Source organism: Camelus ferus, chromosome 7 (assembly GCF_009834535.1).
Source record: "Camelus ferus isolate YT-003-E chromosome 7, BCGSAC_Cfer_1.0, whole genome shotgun sequence".
NCBI classification, from domain to species: domain Eukaryota; kingdom Metazoa; phylum Chordata; class Mammalia; order Artiodactyla; family Camelidae; genus Camelus; species Camelus ferus.
In genome coordinates this window covers 6,382,199-6,399,740 of record NC_045702.1, presented here as the reverse complement: position 1 = coordinate 6,399,740, position 17,542 = coordinate 6,382,199, and the positions used below count along the sequence as shown (strand labels likewise).

Sequence of the window (17,542 nt, the reverse complement as noted above, 5' to 3'; positions counted from 1 at the left end):
GGATGATGGGCTCAGCTGGCTGTTGGATTTGGTGGGGGGCCTGTTTCTTCCACTTTCTCGGCGTTTCCTTCCCTTTAGGGGAGGTGCCACCAGCACAGGCTGCCTAGTCTCCACGTCCTCATTCACTTTGTGCAGGTCCAGGGCTACACGACCAGGTTCCCCGATGTTAATTCGTTAAGGTTAAATGAGGTCACAGGGTTGAGGTCCTAATCCAATAGGACTAGTGTCCTTATAAGAGAAAGAAATACGAGATCCTCCACCCCCACTCCCGCACAAAGAAACGCCATGTGAGCACAGAGGGAGAAGGGGACATAGGTAAGCCAAGGAGAGAGGCCCTCAGCAGACACCAGCTCTGCTGGCACTTTATCTTGGACTGCCAGCCTCGAGAACTGTAAGAAAATAAATGTCTCTGGTTTAGGCCACCCAATTCGTGGCATTTTGTGTGGCAGCCCAGGCAGACTAACACAGCCATAATGTAAGGAACTTTTATCACAAGAAGCTTTATTACAAGGGGGAGGGGGGAAAAGGCTAAAAGAGGAGTTCTAGACTGAATCTCACCTCAGGAGGACTAGAATGCCTTTCGAAAAAAGCCTGCCTTCCTCCAGTCTCTCCACTCACTAGGTCAAAGGCTCTGACACTTCAACTTGCACAAGATCACCTGGGAGGATGGTCACTCAGTACATCTGGGGAGGGTCCTTAGAGTCTGTGTTTTTAACATGCACCCCAGGCAAAGGCACAGAACTGTCCTGAAGTAAACTGGTAAGAGGCCAGCCAGCGCTGACATCCAGCCCACACGTGCCCTGCCGCTGGCTGGGGGAAAGTGTCATTTTCTCTGCACAAAGGCATCATCAACTCACCAAGCGACTTGCACCTACAGGGACTGGAACACCCAGAGGGGGCACCTCTCCGTTTTGTTTAGACATTGTGATTAGTGGAGTGCCCCTGACTCCAGCTAATTCTGATTCAGGTGATCTGGAACCCCGTGTGCTCAAAGGCAGAACATTTATGTAGGCCCTGAAGATTCTCTAAGGAAAGAAATCTGTACGTTTTTGTAAGAATAACATGAAAGACTGACAGTCTAAGAGATAGATAAAGGTTTGCTAGATCAAATCTAGGCTGGAAAATTATAATGATGGCTTAGGCCACAGAACAAAAAATGGAGTTATACGATGGACTGACAATATTTTTCCTTTGGTGTTAATCTCAGAAACCATGATGTGAAGGCAACTATATCTGGGAACTGACACACTGTGGAAAATGCAGGGGAGGGAAGATAAATAACACTGCTTATTACAATGGTGGATTTTTAGATTTTTAACACCAATGTGGGCCATCATTTTAATAAATAAGGTGGTAGATGACAATATTTATTTTTAATAGTGCAGAGAAATTGCCCCCAAACACAGATGCCCTCCGACCACTTGAGAGAGAATAAAAATTCACTATGAGAGAAAACTGAAACTTTCCCACACAAATTTAAATAAGGAGGCTCAGTAATGGAAAGCTGACTGACATGTTTTGGGGGAAACAATTCAGTCGGTAACATTTCTTCCATCAGGTTGTGCTTTCAGAATTTAATGAAGGGACCACCATGCTCTTGGATGACACTGAAAAAACCCACGAAATAACAACAGAATAAAAGTGTTCCTTCCATCATTCGCAAGACATGCCCATGAGATTATAGAGGGGAGAGGCCTCTTTGTCTTGTGCGTGGATTATTTGGAACCTTGTTCAAGGAGCGGTCATAGCCTGCCCGCTGCGCATCTGGCCAGAGCTTCTGAAGCGTGTTGGGTGAATTCTTTTTTTTTTTTTTTTTTACTTAGGGGGAATAGGTAATTAGATTTATTTATTATTTTATTTTTTTGTTGGAGGTACTGGGGATTGAACCCGGGACCTCATGGCTGCTAAGCTTGCACCCTACCATTGAGCTGTACCCTCCTACCTTGGGTGAATTCTCTGCCTCGGCCAGAGCCAACAGAGCAGCTGGCGCCTCCTCAGAGCTGTCACCACTTACTCTCTGTGTGGTGTGACCTAGGGGCCGCAGGGTTTTCCCCTGGCATGGACCGCAAGATGGGTGTTGAGGGCGCCCAGGTAGGTAAAGCTCCTCCCGCACTCAGCACAGGGAAAAGGCCTCTCCCCTTGGTGGTGACGCAGATGCATCTTCAAACTCCTCTTCTGGAGGAAGCCTTTGCCGCACTCGGGACACCCGAAGGGCTTCTCTGCCCTGTGTGTGTGCAAGTGGACCTTCAGGCTGCCGCGGATGCAGTAGCTCTTGCCGCAGTGCGGGCACTGGAAGGGCTTCTCGCCGCTGTGGACGCGGGCGTGCTCCCTGAGCCGGTACTGCTGCGTGAAGCTTTTGCCGCACTTGGCGCAGGAGAAGGGCTTGTCGCCGCGGTGCTGGAGCAGGTGGCTCTTCAGGTTGCCTTTGAGGCGGAAACGCCTGTCGCACTCGGGACACGGGAAAGGTCTCTCCCCGCTGTGGATCCTGCCGTGCTCGGTGAGCTGGGACGGCTGGGCGAAGGCCTTGCCGCACTCCCCGCACACGAACGGCAGCTCGCCCCGGTGCCGCCGCTGGTGGACCTTCAGGGAGGCCTTCCAGAAGAAGCTCTTGTCGCACTCGGGGCAGCGGAAGGGCCGCGCGCCGCCTGTGAAGCCGCCGGTGCTCCGCCAGGTGCGCGGGCCGCCGGGAGCCCCGGCCGCGCTGGGCGCAGGACGCCGCCCGGTCCCGGGCGTGGGCCCCGCGGTGGCGCGCCAGCCGGGCCGGCCGCGCGAAGGTCCTGGCGCACTGGTCGCTGGCGAACTCCTGTCTGTCGTGCACCCGGCGATGGCGCGCAAGCTTGGAAGGCCGGGTGAAGCTCCGGCCGCAGTCCCCGCAGGAGAACGGCTTCTCCTGGCCGTGCAGCCGCTGGTGCGCCCGCAGGGCGTTCCGCCAGCAGAAGCGCCGCTCGCACTCCGGGCACCCAAAGGGCTTCTGCCCGCTGTGCTGGAAGCGATGCGCCTTCAGGCTCCTGTTGAGGCGGAAGCTTTTCTGGCACTCGGGACACTGGAAGGGCTTCTCCCCCGTATGCACCCTGATGTGATCGGTGAGCCTGGCCTTGTGGGAGAACCTCCTCCCGCACTGGTCACAAGAGAACGGCTGCTGCGCGATGTGCGTCCGCTCGTGGGCCAGCAAGGCCGCCGGCCGGGAGGAGCTTTGGCCGCACTGCGGATCCTGGAAAGGCCTCCTCCCGCTGTGCACCCCGAGAGGATCGGCGAGCTGGCCCGGCTGGATGGAACCCTGGCCACACTCCTCGCAGGAAAACGGTCTCTCCCCTTTGTGCAAACACAGGTGCTTCTCCAAAGTGGCTCTGTCCTGGAAGGCCTTGTCGCACTTGGGGCACTGGAAGGGCCGCTGCCCCATGTCAACAGTCTGGCGAGTGACCAGGCTGCGCTTAAGAAAACAGCTCTCCTTGAACCTGCCACCCTGGAAATGCTGCTGCTTACACAGGATCGCCGGGTCCATCCCGAGCTCAGCGTTCCCTTGGGACTTGGTCTCCTGCTTCGGATCTTTACAGGGCTGGCTCTTGGAGTGGTTCCTTTTGTGCTTCACCAAGTCTCTCTTTATCTGGAAGACCTTCCTACAGACAAAGCAGGAATAAAGTCTCGGCCCTGGTGGAATTTCCAGGTGACCTGGGGCTCTGGTCAGCTTAGGCCATGGATCATTCTGGTCCTGATTAGATGCTGTGGCGTCAAGGTTTTTATTTAGCATCTCTGTTTCTTGGAGACTTGGATGTTTTAAGGAGGCTCTTTGATCTGATGAAATCTTTCTTTCCTCCTTGGATGAGGGAGCACATGAGCCCTGCTCCTGGAGATCATTTAAATGGCATTCCTCTTCTTTTGCCCCAGGATTTCCTTGGTCACCTGGAGAGAAAAAAGAAGATCCACCCTCATCAGTGATACATCTGTGCGTAGGTGGGGTCAAGGACCATCTGCGTGTCATTAACAATGTGGGGAAAAGAATCCCATTGACCCGGATGACTTTGTGAATTTGCCTGCCACTGGAAGACTACATTGATGAGTGAATTAATAGATGGTAGCAATGACATGAAGCCCTTGGGAATTCTTTTCTCTCTCATGGAACTAGCCACGCATTCCCTGGGTTTAAATCTCTTCTTCAGGAGAGTCCTTGATTCCTAGGGACTTAAAAATGACAAGTTTCCTTAAATACTTAAAAGTGTTAATATGTTCCAAATGTTTCCTTTATGATGCAAGGAATTAAAAAAGTGATCCTTCAAAAGGGATTAAAAAAATCCCAAATTCTAAAAATCTGTACAATAAAAAAATACATTGCACACAATTGGAAGGCTTCTCATTTCTCTAGACTCAGATGGGTGTGATGATATGATGGGAGGGTGGTTTTTTCCTCAGGACTGGACAAGTGGATTCTTTACTGTTCTCTTACCAGCAGTTTCTCAACTTCGGGGGTTGGAGGGTTTTTTTTTAATTTATGGAAATATACACACCTTCCCTCTTTGTAAAAGTAATACATTCTTATATTTGCTACCCACTTGAGTAAAAATAATAACATTCTCCATCAAAACAATGTTTCTTATTCACTACCTCCAGGTCCTGCTGACCAGGCAGAAACATCAGAAAAGGATGCTAGGAAAATAAAAGGAGTCAGGCCCCCAGATCCATCTGCTCACCAACACATAGGGACGTGCCAGTATTCAAGTCCAACTGCTGGCCAGCAGAAGGCCTAAGGGTCACTCGTGTTTTTTCTAAGCGCTCTTGGTCTCTGATGAACAGCATTCTTCCTTGTTCCATCCAGGTGATCAAATTGGGCTTTGAAAAAGCACAGCCTGCAAAGAGAGTCCACACAGACTCAGTCTGGTTTCCTGAGTACTTGACTAAAAACGATTTTCAAGGTTGACTTTGATTCCTGGGGACATGAGATCAAAGTTAGGTTAAAAAAAATAGAAACCCTTGAAATTAGTATGAATGAAATTATTACTAAGGTGCCAACATTCTCCATCAACACAGTGAAGGAACTGGGAGGTTGTTAAATAATAGTGATTATGAAGAGGTGGAGAGTCAGGTGTCTAAGGACATCAGCCTGAAGGGAAGAAGCTTCTTACAAAATAGTGGGGGGATTTCAGAAGAGGCATCAGATACCCTGCAGTGGTGTCACCTCTGGCTCAGCCCTTGGATCCCAGTTCCTCAAAGCGAACTGTGTCCCATCAGCATTAGCAGCACCTGAAGCACTTGTTAACAATGTCAATTCCTGGGCCTGAGCCTGGACCTGCTAAATCCTAATCTCTGGGGTGAGGATCAGGACATCCTGCAAAGAAAATCATTTGCAAACCATACTGTTTGGTTTCTAAAATTTGGAAAATCAGACTGGATTCTCCAAGCCCAAGGACACTAATTGTGCTAACTCAGTACTCAACACTGGATTAGCACAGGACTCTAGTTTCTCCCACCCGGCTGGCCTTATTCTCCTAAGATTGACCCCTACATGCTGGGGTGTCCTGGGGCTCTGTACCATCGACATATTCTCCTTAGGTGATCCCAGCTAGCCCTGTGGTCTAAAATGTCATCTATACAATGACTTTCAGATGTGTAAATCCAGTCCTGATCTTCACTTGGAATTCCAGAGTCTCCAATACTCAATTATCTATGTTACAAATCTATATAAATGTTAAATAAGTGTCTCAGACTTAATGTGGCCGAAACCTGCTCCCTCCCAAGCCTTTCTCATGTCAGTGAATAAAACCATTGCCATCAAGATACTCAAGCCAAAAATCTTAAAGTTGAGTCTCCTTTCACCCTTCGACTCCACATACAAGCCACCAGCAAAATCTGGGATGCTACCTCCAAAACATGTCTGGAGACTGCCTACTGCTCTCTGGCTTCGTTACTACCTACCTGGTTTAGCTTCTGTAAAGACTCACCAGCACTGCCAAGGCCCTTGGCTGGTGTCTCTCCTTTAATACCATGCAGTACAATTCATTCTCCACATAGCAACCCAAGTAATTGTTAAAAAAAAAAAAGATATTGTATTACGCCAGTTAAATCTTATCATCTTCCCTTCGTCTTTTGAATAAATCCAACCCATACCTTAGCCTAGAGGCCCTCTGTGATTTGGCATCACCGACCTTTCTGTCCTCTTCTCCTTCACTCTCGTCCCAGCCCTCTAAGCATGTACCACAGCAGCCTCACTGTGGTTCCCACAATGTACGGAGCTCATTCATTCCAACCTTTGGGCCTTTGTACTAGTTTTTCCTCTGCTTAGAATTTTCTTCTGCTTAGAATTTTCTTCCCCCTGATTTCACATGGTTGACTCCCTCTTGTCATTCATAGCTCAGAATAAGTTATAAACCCCCAAAGAGAAAAAGGATCCTTCAGATTATACTGAGATCACCTGTTAAGTTGATAACAGGAGAAATATTCTTAATGATACAAGATCGAGTTAGAGCAAGATGGGTAAAATCTCCCCAAATTCCTCTTTCAATCTCCTCCCTGAGTACTTCCCTAGAGATACTGGATGATCCCATCCCACTGCTCTCTCTTCTCTCCCTCTGCCAGGAAAATTTCCTCCTTGTTGCATCTACACTGTGCCATGTGTTGAGTCCTCAGCTTATTCCAATACATTAACTATGTCCCCTTCGTGAGAGCCACAGTTCTTATAAGACACATCTTATTCAGGCCACATGAGCAGGCACTAAAAAATATCAGTTAAAGAAATAAAACAACACACTTAAAAAGAGAGGCCATTAGATTATTTAGTAATTGTAACTGTGGGAGAAATGAGGGAGAGGTAGAGTGTTCAGAGAATTCAGAGTGTTAATAAGGCTGAGGGGCACGGATATCACTGGGTGAAAAGGGACAAGTTAAATACTCCCAGGCCATTATAGGAAGTTAAGGAGACATTGTGAATGTAAATGGGGCACAGTATCATATTCAACCAGCCAACAGCCAATAAAGGGAGGAAAGCCTATTAGTATTAGGTTGGTTCCTCAAAAGTGATCCTTAGAACCCGTCTTACCCAGGGAATCAAGTGTCTCATAATTGGTCTTCATTTCTTGCTGATACATCTCCTTCTGCCACTTTTCCAGGATGTCCCACACTTGCTCCAAAAAGTATAAGGCCACATCATCAAATGCCACGGTTAACTGAAATCACAAACAGAATACACATACATGTTCCCTTTAAGGCTACTTTGTTTTTCAATGTCCATGTCTTTAAGAGACAGGAAGAAGCAATATTAAACTAGTTATCTCTGGATGGTGCCACATAGCGAAGAGGTCACAGATGCACTACTGCAGCCAAGTAAAGGGGATGAACAGCAGGCCTCTAAGCACAGGTACCACCTAAAGGAGGATCCTTTGCTTACCAGCAACCAACCATTGCTACGTATGACTGGGCCAGTGTTGCTGGATATGTCAATTTTCAAGGAAACTTTTAATTTTGACATTATTATAGATTCACAGGAAATTGCAAAGGCAGTACAGAAGGGTTCCCTGTACCGTTCACAGTGTACCCCGATGGCCACATGGTACATTACTACAGTACACTATCAAAACCATGAACCTGACACTGGTAATGTGTGTATAACTCTATGTGATTTCATCATGTGTGCTGACTCATGTAACAATCCAGCAATCAAGGAACAAAACTCTCACGTCATCAGAGATCTCCTTTGGGCTACCGCTTTATAATCACATCCTCTAATCTATTATCCATTTCTATAATCCTGTCATTTCAAGACTGTTAAGAAATGAAGTCATAGTATGCAAACTTTTGAAATTGACTTTTGTCAGTCAGCATAATACTCCTGAGATCCATCAAAGCTGTGTTTATTGTTTATCAATATTTCATTTTTTTCTATTGTTGAGCAGTGTTCAATGGCATGGATGTACCACAGTTTGGTTAACACTTTACCTATTGAGGGACATTGGTTGTTTCTAGTTTTTGGCTTTTAGGGAGAAAAGCTGTTATAAACAGCCATGTACAAGTTTTTGGGTGGGGATACATTTTCATTTTCCTGGGATAAGTGCCCAGGACTGTAATGGCTGGGTCACAGGGGAAGTGTATGTTTAGCTTTTTTCGAGAAACTATTTTCCATAGAGGCTGAATCCTTTTACATTCCTACCAGCAATGTCTGAGAGATCACTTTTCAGCATCCTCACCAGCATTTGGTAATGCTGCTATTTTTTATTTTCACTGTTCTAATAGCTGTGCAGTGATCTCACTGTAGTTTGAGTTTGCACTTCTGGAACCAAGATGATGAGCATCTTTTCATGTGCTTCTCATTCGCATATCCTCTTTGGTGAAATCACTTCATATCTTTTGTCTATTTTCTAATTGGAGTCTTTGTTTTGTTTGTTCATTTGTTTTTCTACTATTGAGTTTTGAGAGTTCGTAATATATTTGTTTAAGTCCTTTGTCAGATACATGGTTTGCAAATAGGCCCCCCACCTACAGTTTGTCTTTTCATCCTCTTAATAGAATCCTTCCCAGAGCAAAAGCTTTTTAATTTTGATGCCATCCAACTTATCATTTTTTTTCTTTTATTGATTGTGTTTTTTGTGTCACATCTAAGAACTTTTCACCAAGCCCTAGGTCCCAAAGATTTTCTCTAATGTCATCTTCCATAGGTTTTAGAGCTTAATGTTCTTTTTTCCCATTTTTAAAAACTGAAGTATAGTCAGTTTACAATGTTGTGTCAATTTCTGATGTACAGCATGTTTCAGTCATACATGTGCATACATATATTCCTTTTCAGATTCTTTTTCATTATAGGTTACTACAAGATATTGAATATAGTTCCCTGTGCTATACAGTAGAAACTTCTTGTTTACCTACTTTATATATAGTAGTTAGTATCTGCAAATCTCAAACTCCCAACTTATCTCTTCCCACTCACTTTCCCCGCTGGTAACCATAAGTTTGTTTTCTAGTCTCTGAGTCTATTTCTGTTTTGTAAATAAGTTCATTTGTGTCTTTTTTTAAGATTCCACATATAAGTGATAATATCATATGGTACTTTTCTTTCTCTTTCTGGCTTACTTCACTTAGAATAATAATCTCCAGGTCCAGCCATGTTGCTGCAAATGGTATTATTTTATTCTTTTTTATGGCTGAGTAGTATTCCGTTGTATAAATATACCACAACTTATTTATCCAGTCATCTGTCCATGGACATTTAGGGTTCCATGTCTTGGCTATTGTAAATAATGCTGCTATAAACATTGAGGTGCATGTATCTTTTCAAATTAGAGATCCCTCTGGATATATGCCCAGGAGTGGGATTGCTGGATCATATGGTAAATCTATTTTTATTTTTTTGAGGTATCTCCATACTGTTTTCCATAACCGTAGAACTTAATGTTTTACATTTGGATGTGACAGTTTTTAAAGGAAAACTGGAAATGTTCATATTTTATGCGAACTCTTCTGAGTTTTACATCTTGGCAACTAAAGTTCACAATTTTAACAAGAAATGGCCCCCCAAAATCCCGAACACATCTGTAAGCCATGAATGGCTCATGGACCTTCAATCTACAAGCTCTGGTATGAACTGACTAACTAGGAGTGCTCTTCCTGGAAGTTCCAAGGACAGATGAACTGACAACAGGGAAGGAAAAGAAGGTATATAATTTAACTTTTGAAAATTCCATTTCACTCCTTTCAGAATCTGGGCTACAAATATAGATGACAGCCTACCAAGGAAACTGCTGGACAACTCACAAGACAGCTAAGGCTCTTCCCAAGTAGATGAAAAAATGTGGGTCACAAATGCTACCAAGTAAACTCTCCCAATAAAGGAATCTAGGAAACTTGATAACTAGGGCCATTTCACACTATTTGGAGAGAGGAATTGTAGAGATAAAATTCTATCATCAAAACTATTACAGGCCCCTAAAGCTGAAGTATCAGCAGGTATAACAAAAAAATTTAAACTTGGTGTTGTTTTTATAAGGTGGGACTTTCAAAAAAGTTCCTCTACCGTTTACTTACGCCTCACCTTGTGCTTTCCACCTGCATAAGACTTTTCTGTGAGCACACTCAACATGAGCACTGAACTACTCCAGTGAAAAGGAAAATTAACGAAAAAAATGCTGACTTCTCCTTGCCTACCCCAAATAATACAACAGCTGACATGACTTGCACTTTCTCTGTGGACTCAAACTTAAAGTCAAAGAAGAACTACTACAAACCACCAATTGTCATAGAACAGAGAGCGATATTCTTGGAGGTTGAAGAGACATGGCTTGAAGAAATCTGAACAGAATTTGTTCCTGGCAAGGAATGTTGGGGGAGAGGAGTGAGAAGCAGAAGGGAAGAAAATGCATTACATTGGTGAGATTATTCGATATGAAATCTCAATGATACAAGCAGAACGTACATACTTAAGCAGGCTATACTTAATTGAATGTAGTTTCCAGGCTTAGGCTCAGGATATGGCTTTCAACTCAGTGTTCAAAATTTCCTTTAAAACACTACAGTATTAGGGGTAAATCTGACTTAGGAAAATCACCCACAATGGTTTCAGATTTTCTGTCCTTTTCTAGAGGAAACAGTCTACAGCCTTCCTTCTCTTAACTTTTTCTCATTTGCTGATGGAGATGTGCTCCCCGGACGCTGCATTCATAAGCAGAGCACAGAAACTAGGACGTTCAAAGAGCCCCGGCACAGGACGGGAACTGCGGCTGACCTGAGCGGACCACTGGCGAGACTGTGGGTTTCTCCACCTGGCCACTTCCCCGCAGATCACCGGCGGAACAGCTCGAGCCCCCAAGCCGCGACTTCCCGGCCCGGGTCGGAGCCCAGTCCCGGTCATGGACAACCCCCTGGCCGGGGCTCCCACCGCCTCACTCCCTGAACCTGGAGCCCACTCCACATCGCGACAGGGACCGGAGCCTCGGCAGGGCCCGCATCCCCCACGGACCCTCTACCAGAGCCGGCTCGGCCATGGCCCTTCCGGGTCCCGCCGGGCTCCGGCCTCCGCCACGCGGGGCGTCCAGGCGACCCCGCAGCACCAATCCCCGCGGCGGCCTCGCGCTCCAGACGGACCCGCCGGCCCAGCCCCGGCGCGGTGCACGCTGGGACTCGAGGCCGCCCCGCCCCACAGCGCCCCCTGCGGCAGGGAGGAGCGACCGCCACCCACGGGAGCCTTGGGTTCTGTCCCAGCCAGAGGGTCCCCGAGCCCATTTTCAAGTGCTGATTTTTCACCCACATACCCTCTTTGGTGAAATGTCTCTTCGTGTCATGTAATCCTATTTCAACTTTGTTTTAATTGCATTTACTTAATTACTATTGAGGCTATAGACTTTTAATTGAAAAATTTATTGAGATAATTGTAGATTTGTGTATGGTTATAAGAAGTAATGCAGAAAGATCCCATGTTTTCTTGTATTTATTTGTGTTTGTGTGTATTTAGGTCTGTGAGGCTATAGGTTCTTTTATGCATTAATATGTTTTTTCTCCTTTGTTACTCTTTTCTTCATTCCCTATTTGATAATTGACTGGTGGATCCTAGAATATATATGATCTTACATATTTATATAAATTTCATATCACTTCACATCACATTCCCATCACATAACCCAGTGATGTTCATCATATATTTCTTATTCAGTAGCTTGATTTATCATATTTTTTAAATGTGTGTATTCAAATTCACTCATTTTTGTCTTCTATGTAATCTGGCACTTCAGTATTTAGAATTTCTCTATATATACAGTGGGTAACAAATATAAATTTATTTTCTTTGAGTAAATACTTTGACTATACAAAATTTCCCTGTTTATGGTGTTAGATATGGATCTAAAGTAGTTCTTATTATTCTAATACCCATTGTACTATTTGGACAGTCTGCTCTGTAGCAGTGAAATTCACTTTACACCCTTAACTGGTAGCGTTCATAAGCCTTCAAAGCCACTGGAGCCCCTTCCTCTTTCTGTGCGTCAGGAGGGCTCACCAACTTCCTTCGTGGCTCTTGTGGTGTCTCCGGTGCTGTTCCTTCTGCTGCTGCCAACAAGAGTGTCAGTGTTGACTTCAGATCTCCACTGTCTTGGTAGCCAATGGCTATTTCCCCTAAAGCTGCTGCTGGGTCCTCAGAATTGGGGGTATGGTTTTTTCCCTCAAGTTTCTTGGTTTACAATGTCTTTTACTGGGACACTCAAATCCCAAGTGACCAGAGAGGTGAACATCTGAAGGACACCACCTATTAAACACTTGGTGTGTAAATGGCAACCCAGTTTCTGATGCCTCTTACACGCTTTCCGAAGGAAAGGAATCATGAATAGGCATAGATACAGTGATTCCTGTAAAATTCTGCTTAGCTTCCTAAACCATCCATACCAGGTCAGCCCTCTGTTCTCCATGAGTAAGGAAGGTGCTTCCCTACATAGCCTCACAATAATCTTGCCCCAAGTTTTAGGCCACCCAAAAACAACTTTGAGCATCTTCATTTTCTCCAGGCTTCTTTCTGGCTGACTTCAGGAAGTCTTATCCCACAAGGAAATCAGCTATGGTGGAAAGAGTTTAGAGTGAGAAAGACTTGGCTTTGGATATTGGCTCTATTATCTGCAATCTTTGGGGTGCCAGGCAAATCATTTGAACAATAGGAACCTTAGTTTTCATATCTGAAGGGTTGCTATAATAATTAAGTGAGTTAACATAGATAAAGCACTTTTACCACAGTCCCTGGCATTCATTCCTCCTGGCCTCGCCCCCTCCCACCTCCCTCAGCCCCAGATTGTCTCATTTGGGGATAAGCACCTCCTTCACCCACCTGGAAGTCTCCTTGGTGCTCTTCTTCAAGTCTTAGTTTCTATCTTAGCCTGAGTCTCCTGGTTCTGTGTTATTTCCCTGCAAACAATTCAGCATAAAGCCAGCATATTAGGCAAAAATCATATGTAGTCAAGATTACTCTGACCATCTTTCAACTTGCTCCTAACATACAGTGTATGTGGTTTTATATAACTCTGTACAGCAATTCTTATACACACTAATGTTTCCGAACCAGTGACTCTGACCAAAGGAAGAAAAGGAAAGTCCATTTACAGATGTCTGCACATTAAATCATCCTGCTTCCAAGATAATCATCAAGTCTCTGGAGATGGTGAAGCGACAAGTGGAGAAATCCAAACTGTTGCTTCATGCCTACTGGACCCCCTCCATTCCACATTAATACTAAAGCTCTGTAACCTTTCTCCAATCAATAGACTTGGCCCAGGTGGCTGCACACACACAGTGGATCTGTACCGAGGGACGGCAGGCTTAGGAAACCCCCAACCTAGTGTTGCCAGGTTTAGCAAGCAAAAATAGAGATGCCCGTTACATTTGAATTTCAAATAAACAGCAAATAATTTTAATATCAGTATTGCACAAGGCACATTTACACTAAAAATTACACTGACAAAAATTTAGTTATTTATTTGAAATTCAAATTAACTGGGCCTCCCATATTTTACCTAGCAATTCTGTCCTAATCTTGTAAGGGGGACGCCAGCAGACTTGTCCAGGAGAAAGACAATATCTTTACTATCCTGGTCAAGAAACAAATTTGCCTGTTCCCCAGGGGGAGACACTGTCTCTGTCCTCCCAGGTTGTTTGCCATGCAAGTACCCTTGAAAAGCCAGCCCAGAATAAAAACTGTCACAAAACATGGAGAAACATCATGAAGAATTGTCCACCATTAATCACCTAAATTATGGAGTGAAATAACACCTGTGTCATGTGGTTGATGTCAGGATTAAATCAGATGGTTGTGTAAGTGCCCAACAAACAGTAATCACTTGTTCAGTGTTAGGTTCCTTACGTATTTGGTAATTGCTGTTTTTAATTTGTTCAAGCTTCTTTTGTCAAGCTTCTAAGATTTCATTTAGCTTTCCAGCCTCACTAATCTTCTGCATCTGTGTTCTACTCCCATGTTACCACATTTTAAGATCCAGCAGCACTGCCCCACGTGTGCTTTTCTGAATATCCCATGCTGAGCACACCTCTGGGACTTTGCATTGCTGTTCACTCTGATTGGAATGACCATCTCCCATTCCTAGGACACCTGATAACTTCTATTTCCCCTCAAGACTCAGCTACCATGTCACCTTCTCCAAGAAGACTTCCCTGAAACTCCTAGGACCCAGAACAAATTTCCTCCCTATATGCTACTTACTACAGCCACTTACATGTTGTGCGTTGAATTACATCCCCCAAGAAAGATATATTGAAGTCCTAACCCCTGATATCTGTGAATATGATCTTATTTGGAAATAGGGTCTTTGCAGTTGTGATTAAGATGTAAGTTAGGATGAGGTCATATGGGAGCAGGTTGTGCCCCTAATCCAGTCTGACTGCTGTCCTTATAAGAAGAGTTGAAGAGAAGCAGAAACACAGAGACACAGGAAGGACACTATGTGATGACACGGCAGGGACTGGGGTGATGCCTCTATAGTTCGAGGAACACCAAGGACTGCCAGCAAATCCCGGAGGCTAGACAGGAACAAGGAAGGACCCTCCCCTAGAGCCTCAGAGGGAGCATGGCCCTGCCGACACCATGATTTCAGAATTATAGCCTCCAGAACTGTGGGAAAATAAATTTCTGTTGTTTTAAGCCACCCAGTTCATAGTATTTGTAATGGCGGCCCTAGGGAACCAACCCAATGATTACACATTACCCAATGAGTTGAAATGATTTGCTTTCTTGCCACCTCCCACTCCTAAGTAAAGCCATAGCCCCATGAAGAAAGAAAGTGTGTCTTATTCTGATCTTCATCCCCTGTATAATATCTGGCACACAGAAGCACTTGTGAATGATCGCAAAACGTGAAAGAAATGTTAGAGTGTCAATGATCATTGATGACTTTCCCAAAACCCAAAAGTTGTTCATCAGTTTCCACTTGGCAGTGAAAAGATAGCTTTGCATATTATTGAAAGTTTCAAACTGTATTGTCTTCTCAATGGAAAATCTATAACCATCTTCTGCCATCTCTGATCAGTGGTCTCTCTCCTACCTCATTCAGTTAACAATTTAACATTGATATTTGGTTTAAAGGCCTTAAGGGAGGTAGTGCAGCAGAGCGGTCAAGAACTTGGGCTGCGAAGTCAAAGGAACTAACATTCGAATCCTGGTTTGTCCACTTCTTAGTCCTGTGACCTTGGGAAAATTATTTAACTTTTAAGGCATGTTATCTCCATTACAGAACAGTTGAGAAGATTAGATCATATAATACATGCAAAGAGCATAGCATGGTCCCTGACATTTGGTACTCAGCAAATGTTAGTGGTTATTGCTATAAACAAATCATACAACTGGAAACGACTGTGAGATATTTTTTCCCACAACTAGAAGAAAATGTAAGAATATTTTTTATAATTTTGGAGTATAAACACAAAATTTTGAAGGCATAAAGGGAAACACTGACAGTTTTAACTACATAAAAATAAACTTTGGAATATTGAAAGACACACAACAACAAAAAAGAAAGAGTTATATATTGCTGGTGGGAATGTAAATTGGTATAACTTCTCTGGATAGTAATCTAGCCATCTCTTTCAAGAGTCTAAAATAATCATACTCCTTGCCCAGTAATTGTCCACTCCTGGCAACTATGTCTAAGGAAACAATCAAAAAAGCTTATGAAGATTTATGGACAAGCAGAATCATCTTAAATTTATGTAGTGGTGAAAATTAGAACCTAAATGTCCAAGTAAATGATTAAACACCTGTCCAATGAAATAACATGTAAACATTACATTTATGTTTTAGAATAATATTTAATGCGAGGGAAGATATTCAAGTATATTAAGTAATAAAGGCAGCTTGCAAAGCAGTATTTATGGTTCCAACTATGTTAAACAAACAAATATATGTAGAAAAAAGTGGCCTGGAAGGATAGACACCAAAATGCTGAGTGATTATCCTTGAATAGTGCAATTACAGGTGGCTTTTGTCTTCTTTATATATCCCCGTATATTGCAAATATTCTGCAAAGCACAGAAAAAGAATAATAAATGTGAATGGAGAAAGACAAAAAGAAAAAGTAAATGTGTCAGTCTCAGAATTTTGGTAGCCATTAGTAGTTAAAACAGAAAATAATTCCAACCAATTTACATCATATAAAATAACAAATATTTAAATAAGTAAAAATAATATCCATACTTTCAATCAGATGGATAACAGTCACTTGGGAATTTTCATCTACAGTCACAGTAATCTGATGACCACACAATCGCCATGTCTTTCACACGTGCCTAGGTGAAAACTATGTGCATGTGCACTGGGACTGCACTAAACTTGGCCTTCACGTTCAGTGTCTGGCCTAACTCTGCTATTCAGTTGTGGCTTCAGCCTTGGCCACTGCAGAGTGGAATAGCTGAATGCTCACTCAATGTCATTTCAAGCATCCTTAAATCTGTACATGAGTAATGACTGTGCTGATGGGTAAATTTCCATCCCATCCCATCCACCAGTGCCTCAATCTTCAGTAACATACACACAGCATGTCATCCAGATTGATTGCTAGTATATGAAAATTTACTTTCAAATTTAAATATTCTAAATCCTAAATATAATGTGAAGTATAAAATCTGATGACGCACTTTGTATGTTGAAATGCTAACAGTCAGTTGAAGTATATATGAATGTATTTTTAATATTGCAAAAATAAAATGCTACAGTAATTATTTGAGGATTATGAAAGGTGTTGCTTTTATGTAATAAATAAGAACTTTCAAATAGTTAAATATGTTAACAGTTAATGTGACTACTGAGTGTTAGCCAGATAACTTTACAAAGAACATTATATCCTTTTTGAGCCTACAGATGTTTATAAATACATAAATATGAACACAAGGCAAAATAATAAAGATTAGATTATATCACAGTTCTAACTACTGTAGAATTACTTGGTGCAATTGCATTTATAATACTAAATAAAATAATCTTTAGAAATGAATGTTTAATTATTTAATTCCAGTTAGTCTGTGAATTTTAAAAAAGAAAAAGCCCTAACTTGGTAATTTTTCACGCATTAGGAAGGCAAAGTTAAAAGCAGAATGTCGAAGTGTCTACCTCAAAATTTCACAAGGACTAAAAAGCTGATGTGCAAGACATACATGATAAATCATCTTTGAGACACGATTAAAAATAGTATGAAAAAAAGGAGAAAGTTGAGATGCAACGAGCTACCCAAAATACATTTCTTTTCTCTAAACAACGTACTTTACAGGAAGGCTTTTAATAAGACCTCATCGTTTGGGATCTGTGAAGGCTAATATTTTCTTGGCCTAGACTGATGACCATTTTCAGCAGTTGAAGAGAAAGGATTTTTGAGATTTGCCCAAGCTATGAATTCTAACTATTGATTTCTTTTAGAAAACATTCTTAAAAACTTTTTCCTGACTAGTATTTTGCAGCGCACAAAAAGGTTATTGAAATGATTAACTGCGCTACTGCCGTACGTATGTGGTACCTGTACTATCTGGACATGAAGAATCAACCTACATGATTGTATTTTAGGTTTGACAACATAGAGGCTTAATGACTAATTCA

The 17,542-nt window shown here is 43.2% G+C and overlaps 1 protein-coding gene across 1 annotated transcript; it reads right to left on the bottom strand.

The window, feature by feature from the left end:
• Window positions 1-480: 480 nt before the first annotated feature.
• Window positions 481-11,073, bottom strand: ZNF425 (zinc finger protein 425). Its single transcript, XM_032483258.1, is given in 5 exon segments — window positions 481-2,646; window positions 2,648-3,900; window positions 4,686-4,841; window positions 7,028-7,154; window positions 10,700-11,073. Coding segments are annotated over 5 exon segments (2,277 nt in total). The 5' UTR covers window positions 10,826-11,073; the 3' UTR covers window positions 481-2,031.
• Window positions 11,074-17,542: the final 6,469 nt, after the last annotated feature.